Source organism: Oncorhynchus tshawytscha, linkage group LG05, assembly GCF_018296145.1.
Source record: "Oncorhynchus tshawytscha isolate Ot180627B linkage group LG05, Otsh_v2.0, whole genome shotgun sequence".
Classification (NCBI taxonomy): Eukaryota; Metazoa; Chordata; class Actinopteri; order Salmoniformes; family Salmonidae; genus Oncorhynchus; species Oncorhynchus tshawytscha.
The window spans coordinates 34,286,914-34,306,268 of record NC_056433.1 but is presented as its reverse complement, the minus strand read 5'-3'; the positions used below and the strand labels follow the sequence as shown (position 1 = coordinate 34,306,268).

The window sequence follows — 19,355 nt, the reverse complement described above, 5'->3', positions numbered from 1 at the left end:
ATTTTCAATGACAGCCTAGGAACAGTGGGTTAACTGCCTGTCGAGGGGCAGAACGACAGATTTGTACCTTGTCAGCTCAGGGATTTGAACTTGCAACCTTCCGGTTACTAGTCCATCGCTCTAACCACAGGCTACCTTGCCGCCGCATTTACAGAAAGACCTGTGTGAAGGTCAATTTACAGAAGAGGAACAAGAAAATATTTTCAGTCTGGAAAAACACCAGGGCTTGACAGTATACCGGTAGAGGTATGTCAAACCTTTTTTGGTGTACTCAAAGATCCATTATTAGCGTGTCTTAATTACTCTTATACAAATGGTAGACTTTCAGGTACTCAACAAGGTCTGATTTCATTACTAGTAAAACAGGACCCAGGTGGTATAAAGATCCAGTCCATTTAAAAAAACGGGAGGCCTCTTACACTTCAATGCCGTGATGTGAAAATCCTGGCGAAATGCCTAGCACATAGAATAAAAAAGGTTTTACCAGATATTGTTCATCCTGATCAGACAGTTTTTTTTTACATGGACGATATACTGGAGATAATATATGACAATTACTTGAAACAATTGAACATTATGAAACATCGAAGATACCAGGCCTGGCAGATTTTGTCATAGCAGAGTTTGAAAAGGCGTTTGATAAAGTACGACTATAATTTAAATATTAATGCCTGGATTACTTTAATTTTAGTGAATCTCTTATAGAATAGGTTAAAGATATGTACAGCAACCTCAGATGTAAAATAGTAAATAATGGTTACTTCTCAAAAAGTATTGAGTTTTAAAGAGTGTCGTGTCTTTGGCTATGCCGGATTAAGTGATATGACATGCTATTCTATAAAATAATCTCTCAGTAATTAATATTACCTGATTGAACTAACCATGTAAATGTAATTAACTAGAAAGTCGGGGCACCAGGAAATAATGTTTATTGAGCTGTTATCTTCCGAATAAACTCTTAAAGTCCTGGTAATCTTTTACCTCAATAGCAGTCAATATTTAATCATCACCTTACTCAGTCTTATCTGAAAGTTGTAAATTCTTGGTTATCTTCTCGAACCCTGGCTAACAAGTTGAATCAGCAATACAACATTTGGTTAAATTATTTATTTACTAAATACCTAAACAATCACACAGAATTACACATACACAGAATGGATCATACATTGATTACAAATGATGTCATACAAGAAAACGTCCCTGGTGGACGGAACCGATATGACGGCTGGTTACACAAAGAGAGGGGGTTGGGTTTGAATGAGAGCGCGGGAAGATTGCGTAACAAAGGGAGAAGCTATGAATCTTAGGCATTCTAAATAACTGCCCATTTGGAAAATGAAAATGCAATAAATATTTACTCTGAGCTGCGCTTCGGTAGATTGGTCGTAGATAGGAGGCCGGGTTGTCCTTTGAATGTCTCGTGGTAGAACGGATACATGGTAATACTGTTGTCGTGTGGTAGAATAGATACTTTTGTCCGTCCTTTCCTAGCCCACGTTTACAGCTGCTTTTGCTAACGCAACTGCTAGGATGTATCACTTCTTTAGTGAATAAGAGTTCAAAGTTCATACCAAGTTGCCATGCTATATGCTCATACTATATTCTGGCTGGTATAGTCGAAATTCATCCTTCCGGCGTGTAGATCGTCACCTTCACATTGAGACTCGATGCTAATTTCGTTAGGTTCTTGTCATTCAACCAGAGCTCATGAAGAGGTTGGCTTAGTTCTGTACTTTTAATGCAGGGACCGCAAGTCCTCACGTCCTTGGAACAGAAAGTAGAATTTTTGTCAATGGGTTTATATAGTGGTGAAGAGAAGGGCATGTTTCACAGTTTACAACCAATGTCTGTTCACCTGGGCGGGGCCTCTGAGTGAGCAGAGTTTACTCTATGACAACCAATTCTCTCCTTTAGAAGCTAAAATTACATTTAATCTTTTCACAAATAGTTTCACATTTAAACATTTAAATTGCACAACAATTCCATGTGAATCTGATAACTAGAATGTGTAGACTTTCCAAGATAAAGTTTATGTTGTCCTATCATCAGTAATAATGTCTCAGACGCCAACTGATCTGAAATCATATTCTCTACGTACCAACGCATATTTTCAGCTAGTTGGATTACCGAAATATGGTTCCTTTTCCCCACTTTTTGATGTTCCCAGACTCTCTATGTTAACAACGGGATTTTCAAGAGTCAACTCTATAGAGTAGACAGAGAGAAACAGGGGGGAAGGTATTTATGGGGGTCATAAACCTTCCCCAACAGGCCAACGTCATGACCAGAGGAGTAAAATAAAGCTATCCGTTGTCTCCATATCTATTTATTATGGCCATTGAAATGCTAGCTATTAAAATTAGATCCAACAGGAACATCAATGGGTTAGAAATCCTATGGATAAAGTGTCAAAGTTTCAATGCATGCCGATGACTCTAGTTGTTTCTTAAATCCACAATCTGGATCCCTGCATAGTCTCATTGAAGATCTTGATCACTTTTCTATCCCCTCTGGATTAAAACCTAACTATGACAAGTGTACCATATTATGTATTGGATCGTTAAAAAATACTGTGTTAACACTACCTTGTAGTTTACCAATAAAATGGGTGGATGGGTGAAGCAGACATACTTGCTATTCACGTTCCAAAAAATCTATGATCTTACAACAATTATTTTCAATAGAAAGTTAGCAAAAATAGATAAGATTCTGCAACCATGGAAAGGTACAGTTGAAGTCGGAAGTTAAGGTTGGAGTCCTTTAAATTCGTTTTTCAACCACTCCACAAATTTCTTGTTAACAAACCATAGTTTTGGCAAATCATCTACTTTGTGCATGACACACGAAAATTCTTCCAACAATTGTTTACAGACAGATTATTTCACGTATATTTCACTGTATCACAATTCCAGTGGGTTAGAAGTTTACATACACTAAGTTGACTGTGCCTTTAAACAGCCTGGAAAATTCCAGACAATTATGTCATGGCTTTAGACGCTTCTGATAGGCTAACTGACATAATTTGAGTCAATTTAAGTATACATATCTCCCAGTCATATTACATAATTTATGCAGCAGCATACAAGACATTTTTGGACTCACCATTGCCCTGTGCTCACTTGAACAAGAAGGTGGCGAGGCGGTCCTTCATGTATTTTATTTTTTTACTTTTACGCCTTTTCCTCCCCAATTTCGTGCTATCTAATTGGTAGTTACAGTCTCGTCTCATCGCTGCAACTCTCGTACGGACAGCGGAGGTTGAGAGCCATGCGTCCTCTGAAACACGACCCAACCAAGCTTCACTGCTTCTTGACACAATGCCAACTTAACCCGGAAGCCAGCCACACCAATGTGTCGGAGGAAACACCGTACACCTGGCGACTGTGTCAGTGTGCATGCTCCAAGCCCGCCACAGGAGTCGCTAGAGAGCAATGGGACAAGGACATCCCTGCCGGCCAAAGCCCCCCCCAACCCGGACGACGCTGGCCCAATTGCGATGCAGTGCCTTAGACCACTGTGCCACTCAGAATACCGAGGCGGTCCTTCTTGTGGGAAAATTTTGTCATAAAACTTTGTCATCAAAGTCTGACATTCTATGGATTTATGGTGCTGTCATGACGTTGGCCTCTTTGGGTATAGCAAGCCCCATCCCCCTCTCCCTTCCTCCCCCTTTCCTCCTTCAACGAAGTTGCTGTAGTCAGAGAGACGTCGTAAATTCCTGACGATCTCCTCATGGACACACAGTATAGAGGGAGTAGATTTTCATGGAGAACAGAGGAATTCCTTCCACCTCACAGAACTTGAGGTACGAACACATTTCTTGTTCCGGAGAAAGTATAAAAGATCGGTGAAGAATCCAGCTACGAACTGGTCCGTTTGTCACAACTTGGGGAAGCTCATGGGAGACGGTGTTACCATAACGCTGTTTATATAATAGCCTCAGATATGAGGTTTACATCTAATTGTTGTATAAGATGAATGAGTGAGTATGATACTGTTTGTATAATTGTGTAATATGATTTTGGACTGTTTAATGAAGAAAAATACAATTCCCTTTTGATTTGAACTAAATCAGAGGACCGCCTCTGAGCCCAGTTAGGGTCAGGCCTCCTGGGACAGCCCTTTTTCAGCCCTTCCGAATAAAACCCCCACTCAGGTTTTCGATCAGCAGACCGAGCTTACCTCAATTACGAGATGGCTAAAGGTTGCAGACCATGTTTTTCTCCATTAGGGGAAACAAAGGTTGTAGACCATTGCTGAATCTTTTAACCATACCATGTGGTTAAACTCTTAGACTATCGATACCGACAGAATAAGAACAGGTCTTTGATATTAATTACTAGTCTGCAGCTAGGAATTCGGTATCATTGAACACGAAGAACGACAACCGCCGAAACATCCATTCTAAAACAAATGTCACTCTAAACTATCCCCTCTAACCACAACTGAGAGAGAGAGGGAGAGAGACGGACAATTCTACAAAAGAAACACCAGCGATCAAGACGACACACTGAGCGTAAATATATACACTGCTCAAAAAAATTAAGGGAACACTTAAACAACACAATGTAACTCCAAGTCAATCACACTTCTGTGAAATCAAACTGTCCACTTAGGAAGCAACACTGATTGACAATACATTTCACATGCTGTTGTGCAAATGAAATAGGCAACAGGTGGAAATTATAGGCAATTAGCAAGATACCCCCAATAAAGGAGTGGTTCTGCAGGTGGTGACCACAGACCACTTCTCAGTTCCTATGCTTCCTGGCTGATGTTTTGGTCACTTTTGAATGCTGGCGGTGCTTTCACTCTAGTGGTAGCATGAGACGGAGTCTACAACCCACACAATTGGCTCAGGTAGTGCAGCTCATCCAGGATGGCACATCAATGTGAGCTGTGGCAAGAAGGTTTGCTGTGTCTGTCAGCGTAGTGTCTAGAGCATGGAGGCGCTACCAGGAGACAGGCCAGTACATCAGGAGACGTGGAGGAGGCCGTAGGAGGGCAACAACCCAGCAGCAGGAACGCTACCTCCGCCTTCGCCTGATTTCCAGCAGGCCACAAATGTGCATGTGTCTGCTCAAACGGTCAGAAACAGACTCCATGAGGGTGGTATGAGGGCTCGACATCCACAGGTGGGGGTTGTGCTTACAGCCCAACACCGTGCAGGACGTTTGGCATTTGCCAGAGAACAACAAGATTGGCAAATTCGGCACTGGCGCCCTGTGCTCTTCACAGATGAAAGCAGGTTCACACTGAGCACATGTGACAGACGTGACAGAGTCTGGAGACACCGTGGAGAACGTTCTGCTGCTTGCAACATCCTCCAGCATGACCGGTTTGGCGGTGGGTCAGTCATGGTGTGGGGTGGCATTTCTTTGGGGGGCCGCACAGCCCTCCATGTGCTCGCCAGAGGTAGCCTGACTGCCATTAGGTTCCAAGATGAGATCCTCAGACCTCTTGTGAGACCATATGCTGGTGCGGTTGGCCCTGGTTTCCTCCTAATGCAAGACAATGCTAGACCTCATGTGGCTGGAGTGTGTCAGCAGTTCCTGCAAGAGGAAGGCATTGATGCTATGGACTGGCCCGCCCGTTCCCCAGACCTGAATCCAATTGAGCACATCTGGGACATCATGTCTCGCTCCATCCACCAACGCCACGTTGCACCACAGACTGTCAAGGAGTTGGCGGATGCTTTAGTCCAGGTCTGGGAGGAGATCCCTCAGGAGACCATCCGCCACCTCATCAGGAGCATGCCCAGGCGTTGTAGGGAGGTCATACAGGCACGTGGAGGCCACACACACTACTGAGCCTCATTTTGACTTGTTTTAAGGACATTACATCAACGTTGGATCAGCCTGTAGTGTGGTTTTCCACTTTAATTTTGAGTGTGACTCCAAATCCAGAGCTCCATGGGTTGATAAATTTGATTTCCATTGATAATCTGTGTGATTTTGTTGTCAGCACATTCAACTATGTAAAGAAAAAAGTATTTAATAAGAATATTTCATTCATTCAGATCTAGGATGTGTTATTTTAGTGTTCCCTTTATTTTTTTGAGCAGTTTATATTGATTGCAATTGTTCACGAATGAGTGAGCGTTCATGTGCAAGGGATTAGCATTTCAATTGTTATAATTTTCACTATGTAGTGACTTCTTAGTCGACCCCCACTTCCCCTTTTGTCTAACAAGCTGCCATGCCGGTTTAGCCCACTAGGGCACATTCTCCTATGTCTTCAGTTTAATGACAGTAAAGACACGACAGTGCTATCAAGACAACTGGGAACTGGAAAAAAAACAAGGTCGAATCATGACGTCAGTGATCTTCAGGTCGGAGTTCTAGAAAGATGCCAGAGTTTCCGATTTGGATGACCGTTCAAAAATTATTTTTCCAGTTGGAGCTAGTTTTTTCCTGAATCCCAGCTGTCTTGAACTCACTGAAGGTTGAGATTTTCCAGTTTTGAATTTCCAGTTGTTTTGAACGCTGCATAGCATACAGGGGAAGCAAAATAGTGATTACTTTGCAACACTTGCAGTTAGCCACTGATTCCTTCCAAACCACTCATGGTTGAATCTGTGATTTCCAACTTGTTGTGTAATGTTTATGTCCAATGGCTGATGAGCACCAATACGTTTCATCTATAATTTCTCTTCATATGAAAAGGATTTGCCAGTAGATTGTCGACATGATTAATGATGACTGCGTGTCTAGTTTGCTAGCTAAGATTTTGAAAGTATGATGTTGACATGATCAGTCCAATCAAAGCTACAAGAGATATAACGTGATTTGATGTCATTTTATCTGTGGCCAATGACCTTGAGCCTTCTTGGATGGGCACTTCTAATGTAAATCTATGGCAGCACCCAAGGTGGCTTGAACTTTCTAGCTTTCCATGTAGGTTTTGTGGTCATTTAATTTCCCCATGAGTGATAGAACACTGAGCCAATCGTGGCGCAACTAGAGAAGATGACCAACCCCTACACTCTGTGTTTTTCATCTGGCTGCCCCTCCACAAACAGAAAGCACTGAGCTGGGCTGAACCACCGACATTTTGGAGCTGCCTTTCTCAAGAAAGCAAAAAAAGAGAACATGTTTTTATGCATCTTTATTAGCTCAATAACTTATTTTTTACATTGTTTTCTAACTGATTTGTGACATGTATTAATGCCAAAATAACATGCAAAACAGGCCCCACCTGCCCTGAATGATGGGTCACCACTGAGAGAGAGGACAGAGAGAGACAGCAAGAGGATGAAAGAAAGAAATAGAAAGAGATGGCGGGGAAGAGAGATAAGGTAAACAGAAAGTCAGAGGAGAAAGAAAGGAAGAACAGAAAAGACAAGAGAGAAAGGGAGAGAGAGATAGTTAAATAGAGAGTGAATGCGGGGCTGGGAGCGCCCGATAGGTGTTTTGCTCAGCAGCCCACTCTAAACATCATGCCTAACTGGTAGGGTGGAGGCTGTTTGCTGGACTGAGGAAGGGATCAGTCAGAAGAGGGGAGGATAAGAGAGGAGATGGAGAGTGGGAGAGAGCAAAGGAGAAGTGAAGAGGAGACAAGACAGCAGGAGAGGATTGAGGAGTAGAAAGGAGATTGAAGAGGGGATGAAGAGATGAGGGGAAAGGAGAGGGAGATAGAAGAGGGGACGAGCTGGCCATGGTGAGGGAGATGGCATGAATAACATCACACCCACGATGGCGGGATGTGGGGGAGGGAGAGGAGGGCAGGGAAGAGGGATGGGGCTCCTGTAGCCTATGTGCATAGGGAAACAAACCACTGCATCCTCCTGTCTTGCTCTCTTTCTCCCTTTCCCTGTTCGTTTCCTCAGCAACACGTATAGCTATGCTATACACCCTGTACTTAACCACGCTACTTAACAATTACTCTCCCACAGTTTTATGATTGAACAAACCTGTCTATTTCCCTCTGTATCACTACAGTAGAACGAGGACACTGCTCTCTCTCTCTCTGTAATGCTCTGCTAACAGAGCTGTTGCGATAGTGGTGGTGGAAGGGGAGAGACAGAGCTGAAGAGGGAAGGGAGGCTAAGGAGGTAAGAGAAAGGAGGTTGAGTCACAGTCTAGAGACAATGCCTCCCAGGTCCTTCCAACCTTGACCCTCCTCATTCACGTAACCACATCTGTTACCCATGATAAACCCCACCTCCCCCATCCATTCTGGCTAAAAGTGTATACATGGACTTTTATTTGAGGTTAAATATTGTACCATCCCATGTCTCCTGTCACAGGCGAATTACCTTAACTGACAGCTCATCTAGTTCGTGGAGTGTAAATATTTGGGAAGTGGGAAGGGAATGTGTAATTAGAGAAACACCACCACCTAGTGGGGAGGTTGGGTCCTGAATGTGCTGATGGGCATTGGTGTAGACCTCATTTGAAACCATTTTTGTTAGCTTATAACCATTATTTAGGTCGCACAGTCTGAGGCGATATTTGTCATTACATTTTCAGGTTACCATATGTGTGTGTTTATACTTGTACAGAGCAGTATGTACTGCTTGCTTGTTATTTTTATATAACACAAAAACAGAATAGCACCAGGTTTATAAAAAACTGGTATTATCCGGAAGTATCTGAAACACCCAAAGTCTTTCTTATAATGCCCTTGGACTAGTCTGATTAAATGCCATGTGACGAGCACACGCACGCACACTGTGGCAAAATACTTGTGTTAAAATGTGAATTAAAACACAGAATAAAGAACCGAGAGGCCACAGTCCTTTCTTGGCTACAAGACCACACAACAGCCCTTAGACTAGTCCTCCACTACATCCTACTGTGGAGAGCTGTATAATCTGGGTCAAGGACACTCCCTTACACATTAACAACACGAATAAGTCACTTGTATTACAGACAATTGATTTGAAACCCACCGAGAGATTGAGTGACACCTATGCATGACCAAAATTGTGAAGCCATTAAAAGGACAGTTGAAACGGGCCATGATAGACACACAGACTTCAGACGAGAATGGTAACAATGTGGCCGGCTGTCTGAATGCCTGTGTCCTCAGCCTGATAGTGTACGGCTCTACGGGGAGACAGATACAACTTTAAGGGGATGAGGTTTGTCCTTGTGACCTAATATTGACACCCATGTATTCCCTCTAACATTTGACCACAGCAGTCATCGCGTTAAGCAATAGATACGCAGAGCTGGTGGGACCAGGGTTAGGTGGTGATAGGGGGTTTGAGTATCGCTCAACACCCTATTCGCCTGTACACCATGGCACTTCATGTAGATCTGAAAGGATTGGATGGGTATAAGCAATATGGTGAATATACTACCAAGCCCACCAGAGGGCAAAGTGAACATATTACCAATTTCTATATTGCTAACAAAAAAAAAACTGTTCAAATCCAAACCTCTCAGATATAATAGAAATGCCACCGCCACCCAGATGCACGAAATGCACCAGAATTTAGCAGCCAAACATGTCCTAGGGGTTGGATTTGGGATTGGGCACAGGCAGGAGTCCTTTTTCTCAGACCCTCTCATCAGAATCTCTTCACTGAGAACACCAGGCCATGTCTGTTGAGGCGGTCAATGAGAGTTGTCCTGGCAAATGCAGCTCCTGGACTGTACACTCCTCCCCTGTCAATCACAACATAGTGTTTACTTCTAGGTCCTGTACATGCATATATTACCATATATATGTACTGTTACATTGTAATGATAGCTGCATATTTGATGTACCAATGTGAACAGTAATGATAGCTGCATATTTGATGTACCAATGTGAACAGTAATGATAGCTGCATATTTGATGTACCAATGTGTAGGACTTTATTCCTTGTAGAACTATAAAATATTCACGAGAGAGAGAGAGAGAGAGAGTGAGAGGCACCTGACTCACTTTATAGGAAGGAATTGTGGTTCATTCAGCACAGTGATAGCTGCCTGCACCATAGCAACAGGTGTGGCTACATAGCCAGGCTCTGTGGGCCAATGAAAGTCAACATCGTTTATCAACAAAAACTATAGTAGACCAATGATAATCAAAACGAGGAAAATAATAAGCACTGTGTGGACATTGGACAGAGCATGAATAGACATGACCCTGACCTGCATTACAACTAAACCAAAAACAAGGCTACAATCAGAGATAATGTATTACCTGCTCCGTGTATCTGGGTACAGATCCTAGCGTTGGGTCTTCCCTGAGACGGGTCCAGCCCCTCAGCATAGCCCTCCCCGAAAAACGTCAGACTGAAAGATGTTCCCTCCATCTGGCAGAGGAGAGAAGAGGAGTCTTAGCGCTTCAAGTTATGAATGCTAACCTCCAATTCCATAAACTGATAAAATATATAGTGCTTTAAAAAAAAATATATATATATATATTATCAACATTCTACAATGCCTGCATTCAAAACTTGACTTAAGCATGAAACGTTTATGGAGGTTCTTCTCACTAGACACATGGCTATGACCGGGCCATTCATGTACTGTTTCCATCAGGCCTGAGTCCACTACTGTACCTGCTTCCTGCTGGGTCCAGCCTTAGTGAACACGCCAAAGGAGAAGAACTCTGGAAACTGAGGAGCAGAAACATCAACCAATTCACCGGAAAATTGAGCTGATTACCTCCCATCTCCAACACAGGTCATTTCTCTTCTTGTTATCACTGTACAGTAACTGTATGTTATAGTCACACAGATCTGACAGACCATTTGTTTGTGTCTTTTCTGCACTCCTTTAACTACCCTTAATTAAGCCAACCAACTGTGACTGACTATATTTACAAGATTGGTAACCAAACTACTTGGTTAATATAATTTCCACAGACATCTAATGTGGAGAAATACACTGTCGGAGCCCGGGTCAAAAGTAGTGCACAATATAGGGAACATGGTCTTGGGCTCTGGTCAAAAGTAGTGAACTATATAGACAATAGCCATTTTGGACACACACCGTAATGAGGAGTTTCTTTCCCAGGCCGAACTTCCCTAGGAACCAGAAGAGCAGGCCACCACAGAACATCTTTATCAACGACCAGACGCCACCGACCCCTACATACGCAGAGTACTGGACCTGAAGAGGGAGGCGGGAGGGGGAAAGAAAGGGAGAGAGAAAGAAGGAAAGAAGGAGAGAAGTAGAAAGAGAAGGGAACTCGATAAATAACTCCTGCATGCTCCTGTAAGCTACTGCTGTCACCTACTTCTAAATAGTACTCCCCCAGGCCATGGAAAGGCTAGAGACAGGGCACATCACAGGCACTATAATCTCTAGTGCACTATATTGGCCAGGAGCAGTGTTGAGTCACCCTACAGAGATAATGAGGAGAGAAAGATGATGAATCACTTGGAGCTGCTGTATGACTCATTATCATCTCTCTCTCTCCATATGAAGAAAGACAGGGGTTCTTTACAATCTCTCTCTCTCCATATGAAGAAAGACAGGGGTTCTTTACAATCTCTCTCTCTCCATATGAAGAAAGACAGGGGTTCTTTACAATCTCTCTCCACGTGAAGAAAGACAGGGGTTCTTTACAATCTCTCTCTCTCCACATGAAGAAAGACAGGGGTTCTTTACAATCTCTCTCTCTCGATATGAAGAAAGACAGGGGTTCTTTACAATCTCTCTCTCTCCATATGAAGAAAGACAGGGGTTCTTTACAATCTCTCTCTCTCCACATGAAGAAAGACAGGGGTTCTTTACAATCTCTCTCTCTCCATATGAAGAAAGACAGGGGTTCTTTACAATCTCTCTCTCTCCATATGAAGAAAGACGGGTTCTTTACAATCTCTCTCTCTCCATATGAAGAAAGACAGGGGTTCTTTACAATCTCTCTCTCTCCATATGAAGAAAGACAGGGGTTCTTTACAATCTATCTCTCTCCATATGAAGAAAGACAGGGGTTCTTTACAATCTCTCTCCACGTGAAGAAAGACGGGTTCTTTACAATCTCTCTCCACGTGAAGAAAGACGGGTTCTTTACAATCTCTCTCTCTCGATATGAAGAAAGACAGGGGTTCTTTACAATCTATCTCTCTCCATATGAAGAAAGACAGGGGTTCTTTTATCTCTCTCCATATGAAGAAAGACAGGGTTCTACAATCTCTCTCCATATGAAGAAAGACAGGGGTTCTTTACAATCTCTCTCTCTCCATATGAAGAAAGACAGGGGTTCTTTACAATCTATCTCTCTCCATATGAAGAAAGACAGGGGTTCTTTACAATCTCTCTCTCTCCATGAAGAAAGACAGGGGTTCTTTACAATCTCTCTCTCTCCACATGAAGAAAGACAGGGGTTCTTTACAATCTCTCTCTCTCCACATGAAGAAAGACAGGGGTTCTTTACAATCTCTCTCTCTCCACATGAAGAAAGACAGGGGTTCTTTACAATCTCTCTCTCTCTACATGAAGAAAGACGGGTTCTTTACAATCTCTCTCTCTCGATATGAAGAAAGACAGGGGTTCTTTACAATCTCTCTCTCTCCATATGAAGAAAGACAGGGGTTCTTTACAATCTCTCTCTCTCCATATGAAGAAAGACGGGTTCTTTACAATCTCTCTCTCTCGATATGAAGAAAGACAGGGGTTCTTTACAATCTCTCTCTCTCCACATGAAGAAAGACGGGTTCTTTACAATCTCTCTCTCTCGATATGAAGAAAGACGGGTTCTTTACAATCTCTCTCTCTCTACATGAAGAAAGACAGGGGTTCTTTACAGTCTATTTCTCCCCACGTGTAGAAAGACAGGGGTTCTTTACAATCCATTTCTCTCCACATTGGATGTTTGTGAGTAAATGAGGCTTCATTATATAGTTTCATAGGAAGCTAGTAAATGGAATAAAAGTTTGACAGACAGAGTTGTTTGACCTAATTAGGAGTTGTGAAAGCAAGGAAGGGGAGAGACACGTAGATACTGAGGTAGACTATGGACATGACAGAATAATAACGTAATTTCGAGAGCGCTTTTATCCAAAGCGACTTACCGTCATACGCGCATACAAAACACATACGGGTGGTCCCAGGAATCGAACCTACTATTGAGGCGCTGCAAGTGCCATGCTCTACCAACTGAGCTACAGTGGACCGTGTACCCCTCTGGGTATTGTATGTGGCAGTAGATGGGGTTTGACAGCGGTCTCTGTATTGAGCAGGTTGTATAGACTAGCCATAATGGATCAAATACTGGGCAAAGGAGGGGTACCAGTCTGTTTCTGCTTCAGCCAACTGATTGTTTTCTTGCCTTGCCAAACCTCTACGCATCAGCAAGACCACAATGTAGCATCGTTGAGTGACTGCACGCAGGCAGCCAGTCAGGCAATAGAGGTGTGTGGTTGTGTTAGATCTTACTGGTAACTCCTGATGGCCCTCATATAGGAAGCGCTGGGATCTCCTGACTACTGATGGGTCTGAGCCCATGAAGGGTATGGCATACTGGTCAATCTCCTTACTGAAGAAGAGGCTACCCCTGAGGAATACACACACACACACACAAACACACATACGTCAGTTTACTTCCAAATACACTCTCAAATTTTCAGCATCAGCATCCCACAGAATTCAGCACAGACAGACGCCATCAACTCATTTCATCTATATTGATAGACAAGTCCTCTAAATCCACTTCAGCATTGCCAAGCAACAACTGTGCCATACCAATCAAATGCAATGACTTTGACTGGAAATGGAGTGAACACAGACTGTCTGTACAGTAGACATCTGCCAATACCTCTTCTTGACCGTGGCTCCTACAACTGGGAGAGGTTGGTGGCCAAATTTCTTCCTCAGCTTCCTCAGGGAGCCGCTGTCTGCAAAGCCGTAGATGGCGGACTGCCATGTGCCGTCGTGGGCACAGCCTCCCTACAGGGAAGGAATATCCCAACGCTTAAGCCAAGTCACCATCACAACATACAAACTATTAAAGGAATGGTTTCCTCCAAAATGAAAGTCTATCAGAATTCCCCATGACAACAAAACAAAATCATTGTTGACATTTTCAGACCACAAAAGTGGTTTACTAGTCCGTGTCCCATGCCATTTGTTGTGTCAAACGAAATGATGAAATTAGATGGTGCCTATAGTTCCTATTCATTCAGGATTGAGGCATATAGCTGGATCTAAACAAAACAATGGTGTGGACCTTGGAATCATCTCAACAGTAGATCACTTGTAATGACTACATTTCCCATAGTGCATGTAGGAAACCGGAAGTGATAGAGCTGTCTACCTCAGGACCAGTGTGTATAGTCAGGAAGCTCTCCACAGCTGTCAGTGTTCCTGTTAACAGATATGACACAGGGTTATTATACATTCTTTACTCAAGGACAGACTGGACGAACACACCGATAGAAACCTCATTGGAAAAGGGTACTAACGCAGTGAGTTAATTGTGTACTGTAGCTGTATCGCCCTGTCTGGAATTCAGCTAAAAACACAAACATCTTCTTTGCCAAAATGGTGCTGTAATTCATCATTGATAAAAGGAAAAACACCAGTAAAGCAGAAAGAGCCTGCATATACAATGTCAAGGGCAAAAATAAGTATGAGAACTGTCTTCTTCACAGACGGCTGCCATCACAAACCCAGAGGCACAAACAAGTGCTGTTTCTCTATAATAAAACATATTTAAAAAAAACATTCACCCCCCCAATTAACAGTGTAGCTCTCTACCTTTAAACTGGTTCTTTGTGTACAGGATGCCCATGTCAGCTGGTATGGAGTCAAAGCCACAGCTGCCAATCACATACACTCCACTGTCCATCGCTCTGCTGTGGTACTCCAGTTGCATTCTCTCCAGGAACTACGGAGCCACAACACAAGGCCACCGTAAAAACACCTAGCAGAGAGACATGGGGTGCATCCCAAAAGGCATGCACTGCTTTCGACCAGACTATGTTGGCAATAGGGATGATATGAGCATAAAGCTCCTAAAATCCGAATGCATAGCCTACCATCGTTGTCTCTGTAAAGACAGTAATAGACAGTAATAAAACTAGGTTGGAGGCCGAGGCTAAGTGAAGGCACTGAATTGAGCCATAAAGAGGGACATTTAATATGATGGTGTTGTGTAACGGCAGAGCCTACTACCTGAGGTTCTCCACAGATGTCTACGCAGTGGGCTCCATTCTCTATGCAGGCCTTAACCACTGGTTCACCATAGAACCTGTACTAGGGAGACAAGAAAAAGGACTCCATAAGATTTGGGTGTTAATGGAGGTATGGGTGTGTGTGTGTGTGTGTGAGAGAGAATGCGTGTCATCAACCCTTTATCAAAAGTATCATCTCCCTATCAAATTGCCATACCTTTGCAATTGACCACATGCTATTAGGGTTCCATACGCACTGGTAAAGCTGAGTCGACTATACTGTACAGCAGTACCGTGGCCACAGCTACACAGGCAGCATATTCCTACCAAGCTTTCCAATTATCATTGGGGACAAGAGTAACTTGGGAGTCTGGACAAATGACACCCCAAAAGGCCAGCCCTCATCCCAGGTATCAATAACAACAACACTCATTATTACTGTAGACTTACTGGCCCCACACAGTTGAGAACAACCAGTCCTTGTTGGCACATGATGGCCAATGAATCTGCTTGGGAAACATCAGCCACAATGATTTCAACTTCAGTCCTTAACTCTGGCTTACCTGGAAACGGAGAGCAAAGTCGTACTGAATTAAATTAGGCATTTAGAAAGGGAAAGGGGAATACCTAGTCTGTTGTACAACTGCATGTACTCAACTGAAATGTGTCTTCCGCGTTTAACCCAACCCCTCTGAATCACTGATCATATTGTTTGCATTGGTGACCATTACTAAGCAAGTCGCAAGCCAGTGGGATCAATATCAACTAAGTTTAAACAGCAGAGTCCCTGTGTACCCAGTTAAATATCAAGACACCTGTTTAACGGTCAAGTTCAGCAGTGTTGTTGTTCACCCGTAGAGAACAACGGACACTGCGTGCGCATACAACAAAACAAACAAACAAAAAAGGTTCCTGAGGGGTTCTTTGTCAGAGGTGAGGGCGATATGTGTCACCATTTTTCCAGTTGGGTTCTTCACTGCTGTGATGGCTGTGATGACCCATCCTGTTCTTTCCCTCTCCTCCATGTTTTGCTTTATGCCATGAAACGATAGATTGTTAAAAAGGTTCCTGTAATTTTACAGTACACTAGAGGCTACTGGTTGCAGTGAAAGTACAGTAAACCACAAGTTAGTGAATGTGTATTTGTGCCCAGTGTTGTACCAGTTTAAGTGGTTGGTGGTTATGTTGTTAAAGGTTGAGCACCTCTTTTACTTGTAACACTGACAGTTCTGCAATCTTTGTGACCATGAAGAGCTGCACTGTTAAGAGGTTACTGTGCAGTGTTTCCCCGGGGATTTGTTTTCTCCAGCTGTGGTGGCAAGGTTAGCAGGGGGGTGGGGGTGTATTGTTACTAGTGTTAGCGCAATGATATGCTAGCTGTTCCCATAGACTTCCAGTCATGGAGCCAATGACTATCCATTTAAAAGCGCATCTCGACAGAAATGTCTAAAATGACTCCATATTTCTTTGCCGCGGTGGCAACAATTTGAATGAATATAGGGCAAACACTGCTGTGTATTTCACAGTAACTTAATGGGCGTTAGCTGACTGGAAGTTTGCGTTACCTAACTGGCAACTAGCTGTCAGAAGTTAGTGTAAAATTCACAGTAACTTACTGTACTTTCACTGAACTATACTGATTACAAGCTTAACATTAGTTGACAACTACTAAGAATCCTTTGTGGTTAGCACACTTGGATCTCAGCCTCAACTGGCCTCAACCTCATTGTTGACAACCAACTGACCGTCCAGCCACACCATCTGGTCAGTGAGTGCAACAGAGATCAGTCACAGTAAGTTACTGAATTTTAAAATAACTACTTGCAGCAAGCGGACAGTAAATTATAGATGGGGGAAAATGAAATTCCTGGTGGCCAACTGCCATTAAGTTACTGGTAAATGCACAGTAACCTCTTAACAGTGCAACTCTTGATTGTCATAAGCTCTTACAAAGATTGTAGAACTGGAGTGGACAAACAAGGTGCTCAACCTTCATCAACATAACAATTAAACCACTTAAACTGGTACAACACTTCCACTAATAGTTGGCACAAATACAACATATTTTAGATCATGCCCTCAGATATGCTAATGAGCCCCTGCCAGTACTGCCCCCACCTACATTTCAGAGGGCAGTAATGATTTTACCTTATATTGAATAGAAAAATGTACCATTATACTAGATTTGCACACATGTATCCTTAATGGTACTGACCAGTACTCACCGACAGTCGAGTACCTAACAGTGTATGCCATAAACACATCTGAAGTATCCTATAAGTATATCTGTAGACCTGTCATTGGTTTTACCTGGAACAAGAGGGTTCTATGTAGAACCCAATTGGGTTACCCTAAAGGGTCAAAACAAAACTAAACACAGAGTTCCTTGTGAGATTAATATATATATATATACATACACAAAAACATCACCTTAATCCAGCTCTAACAATAAAGTATATTTTTGTATATTCCCTTACAAAAAATGATTTCAGTTTTGAACCTGCAGTAAAAGTGCAGTAACTGCAGTCCACTGTTGTATTTTGGACACAGTAATTGCAGAATAACTGCCGTGTACAGCTGCTGTTATACTCCACTCTAGCTGCAGTTACACTGCAAAATTACTGCTCTAAAAAAAAGTGTATTTTGGAGGCAGTATTTGCGTGTACTGCAGTTATACAGCACTCTGACTGCAAATTCTTTTTCCTACGGGTATACCATATTTTCACTGCAACCTGAAACCGGGATTTTTTATTTTACAGTGTAATGAAAAACCCTCTGGTTCTATCAGTGCAATGAAGAACCGTACAAATTGTTATACAACGGTGTATTTGAAGAACCGCTATAAAAATGGTTCCCCTGCAGAGAAACTGAAGAAACCTTTGTTACTAGCACCTTTTACAAAAAATGCAAGTGTATAGGCCTTGTCGTTTAAAAGCAACTGAAACCGTTGCCGCTGTTAATGGTTATACAGTAGTAGCCTAGTCAAACCATGCTTGACATAAAATCATAATTTTACTGGCAGCAGGCACTCGCTTATCTTTTCTGATTTAGTGTCAAACACGTACGGAGGGTCTCGGCAGCTTGGTTCAGAACTCCCTCCAGGCGATGTCTGCTACGCCCGGCCAAGGCCCATTTCAGAGACCCGCTGGGTCCTTCGAAGGCGCTCCGGGCTACCTCTTCCACCACAAACTGCCCGGTAAAACCGGAGGCTCCGAATATTATAATATGATAAGGTCTGGTAGAGGTTACAGTCGCCATTGCGCACTAAAACGTCCGTTTACTGTAGCCTAGTTTACGCAGAGTGACGCGCAAAAGGATTTGTTCTCGTAGTGTTTCGTATGAATCAACTGACTACAATGCATTCGGTATTACTGCAATGTTTGGAAAAAAAGAATATATATCGAGATTGAAATACTACAGCTGAGATATGTAAAACCACATGGGTAGGCATAATATGGATATCCGAAATAACGCGACCTTTGCCTTAAAACATAAACTCGACTGAGCTCTAGCCCAACGCTTGATAGTACGTAGTATAAATACACAATTCTAGAATAATGGTGGCTGGTTTGGTTTCATGGTGCCCTGAGACATCTTGTGAGCTGTTGGTGGTATTACATCTTGAGAGGAGCACCGTAGGCTACAACATTGCACAACTCATGCCAATGTGAACAATGAAATAACATCTCTTACCAAGTTTCTTTTATATCATTTATGTATAAAGAAAACAAGTAAACAAAAATACTGCAACATATAAACATGGATTGCATGATGCAACACAATTGCAAACAACATAGGCTGCTACAGTGACAATTAGAGGCAACATTCATTGACATTACTCAACCACAGCCATCTACGACTTATTTCAATCCATATATTGTCTTTTGCAAGTTTTAAATTGGCACAGTACCAGTAATCAAAGGTGTCAGCTAGAGAGAACTTGCAGGGATTTGTAGTTTTGCATGATGTCTACTTTGACTATAATGAGCATTTTCTAAACTGAGAGTAAATAGAACCGAATATATTGATAAAAGTCACCTTGTCAGAGAGAGATTTAAATGATAATCAAAACGTCACACAAGGGTACGCCTACATGAAGCACAGCCCCTTATTTTAAGTTTCTCAAATTCCCTATTGGAAAAATCAATGTTAGAAAAACAATTGGAACCATTTCCCCATTTGACCGCTAGGTTTTATGGGTGTTATGACATCTCCACTGTGGGGCTCTATGTTCCCATATTAGCTGAGACTGCATTCAGGTAAACGCTGCAGATGTCACTTCAATATGAAATGACCT

At 42.6% G+C, this 19,355-nt stretch overlaps 1 protein-coding gene across 1 annotated transcript; it reads right to left on the bottom strand.

The window, feature by feature from the left end:
- Positions 1-7,092: 7,092 nt before the first annotated feature.
- Positions 7,093-18,619, bottom strand: LOC112250537 (saccharopine dehydrogenase-like oxidoreductase). Its single transcript, XM_024420776.2, has 12 exons — positions 18,124-18,619; positions 15,509-15,621; positions 15,060-15,140; positions 14,643-14,772; positions 14,200-14,249; positions 13,702-13,832; positions 13,323-13,440; positions 10,932-11,051; positions 10,499-10,555; positions 10,138-10,249; positions 9,877-9,958; positions 7,093-9,614 (listed from the first exon to the last, which is right to left on the bottom strand). The coding sequence occupies exons 1-12, from the start codon at positions 18,314-18,316 to the stop codon at positions 9,518-9,520; spliced, it is 1,284 nt and encodes a 427-aa protein (XP_024276544.1). The 5' UTR covers positions 18,317-18,619; the 3' UTR covers positions 7,093-9,517.
- Positions 18,620-19,355: the final 736 nt, after the last annotated feature.

Excerpts from the sequence above, each read along its gene's own strand:
- LOC112250537 (XM_024420776.2), bottom strand. The coding sequence starts at position 18,316 with ATGGCGACTGTAACCTCTACCAGACCTTATCATATTATAATATTCGGA. Across the intron at positions 15,622-18,123 it reads CCAAGCTGCCGAGACCCTCC|GTAAGCCAGAGTTAAGGACT; the intron begins GTACGTGTTTGA and ends CTCCGTTTCCAG. Across the intron at positions 9,615-9,876 it reads CCACAATTCCTTCCTATAAA|GGGAGGAGTGTACAGTCCAG; the intron begins GTGAGTCAGGTG and ends TGTGATTGACAG.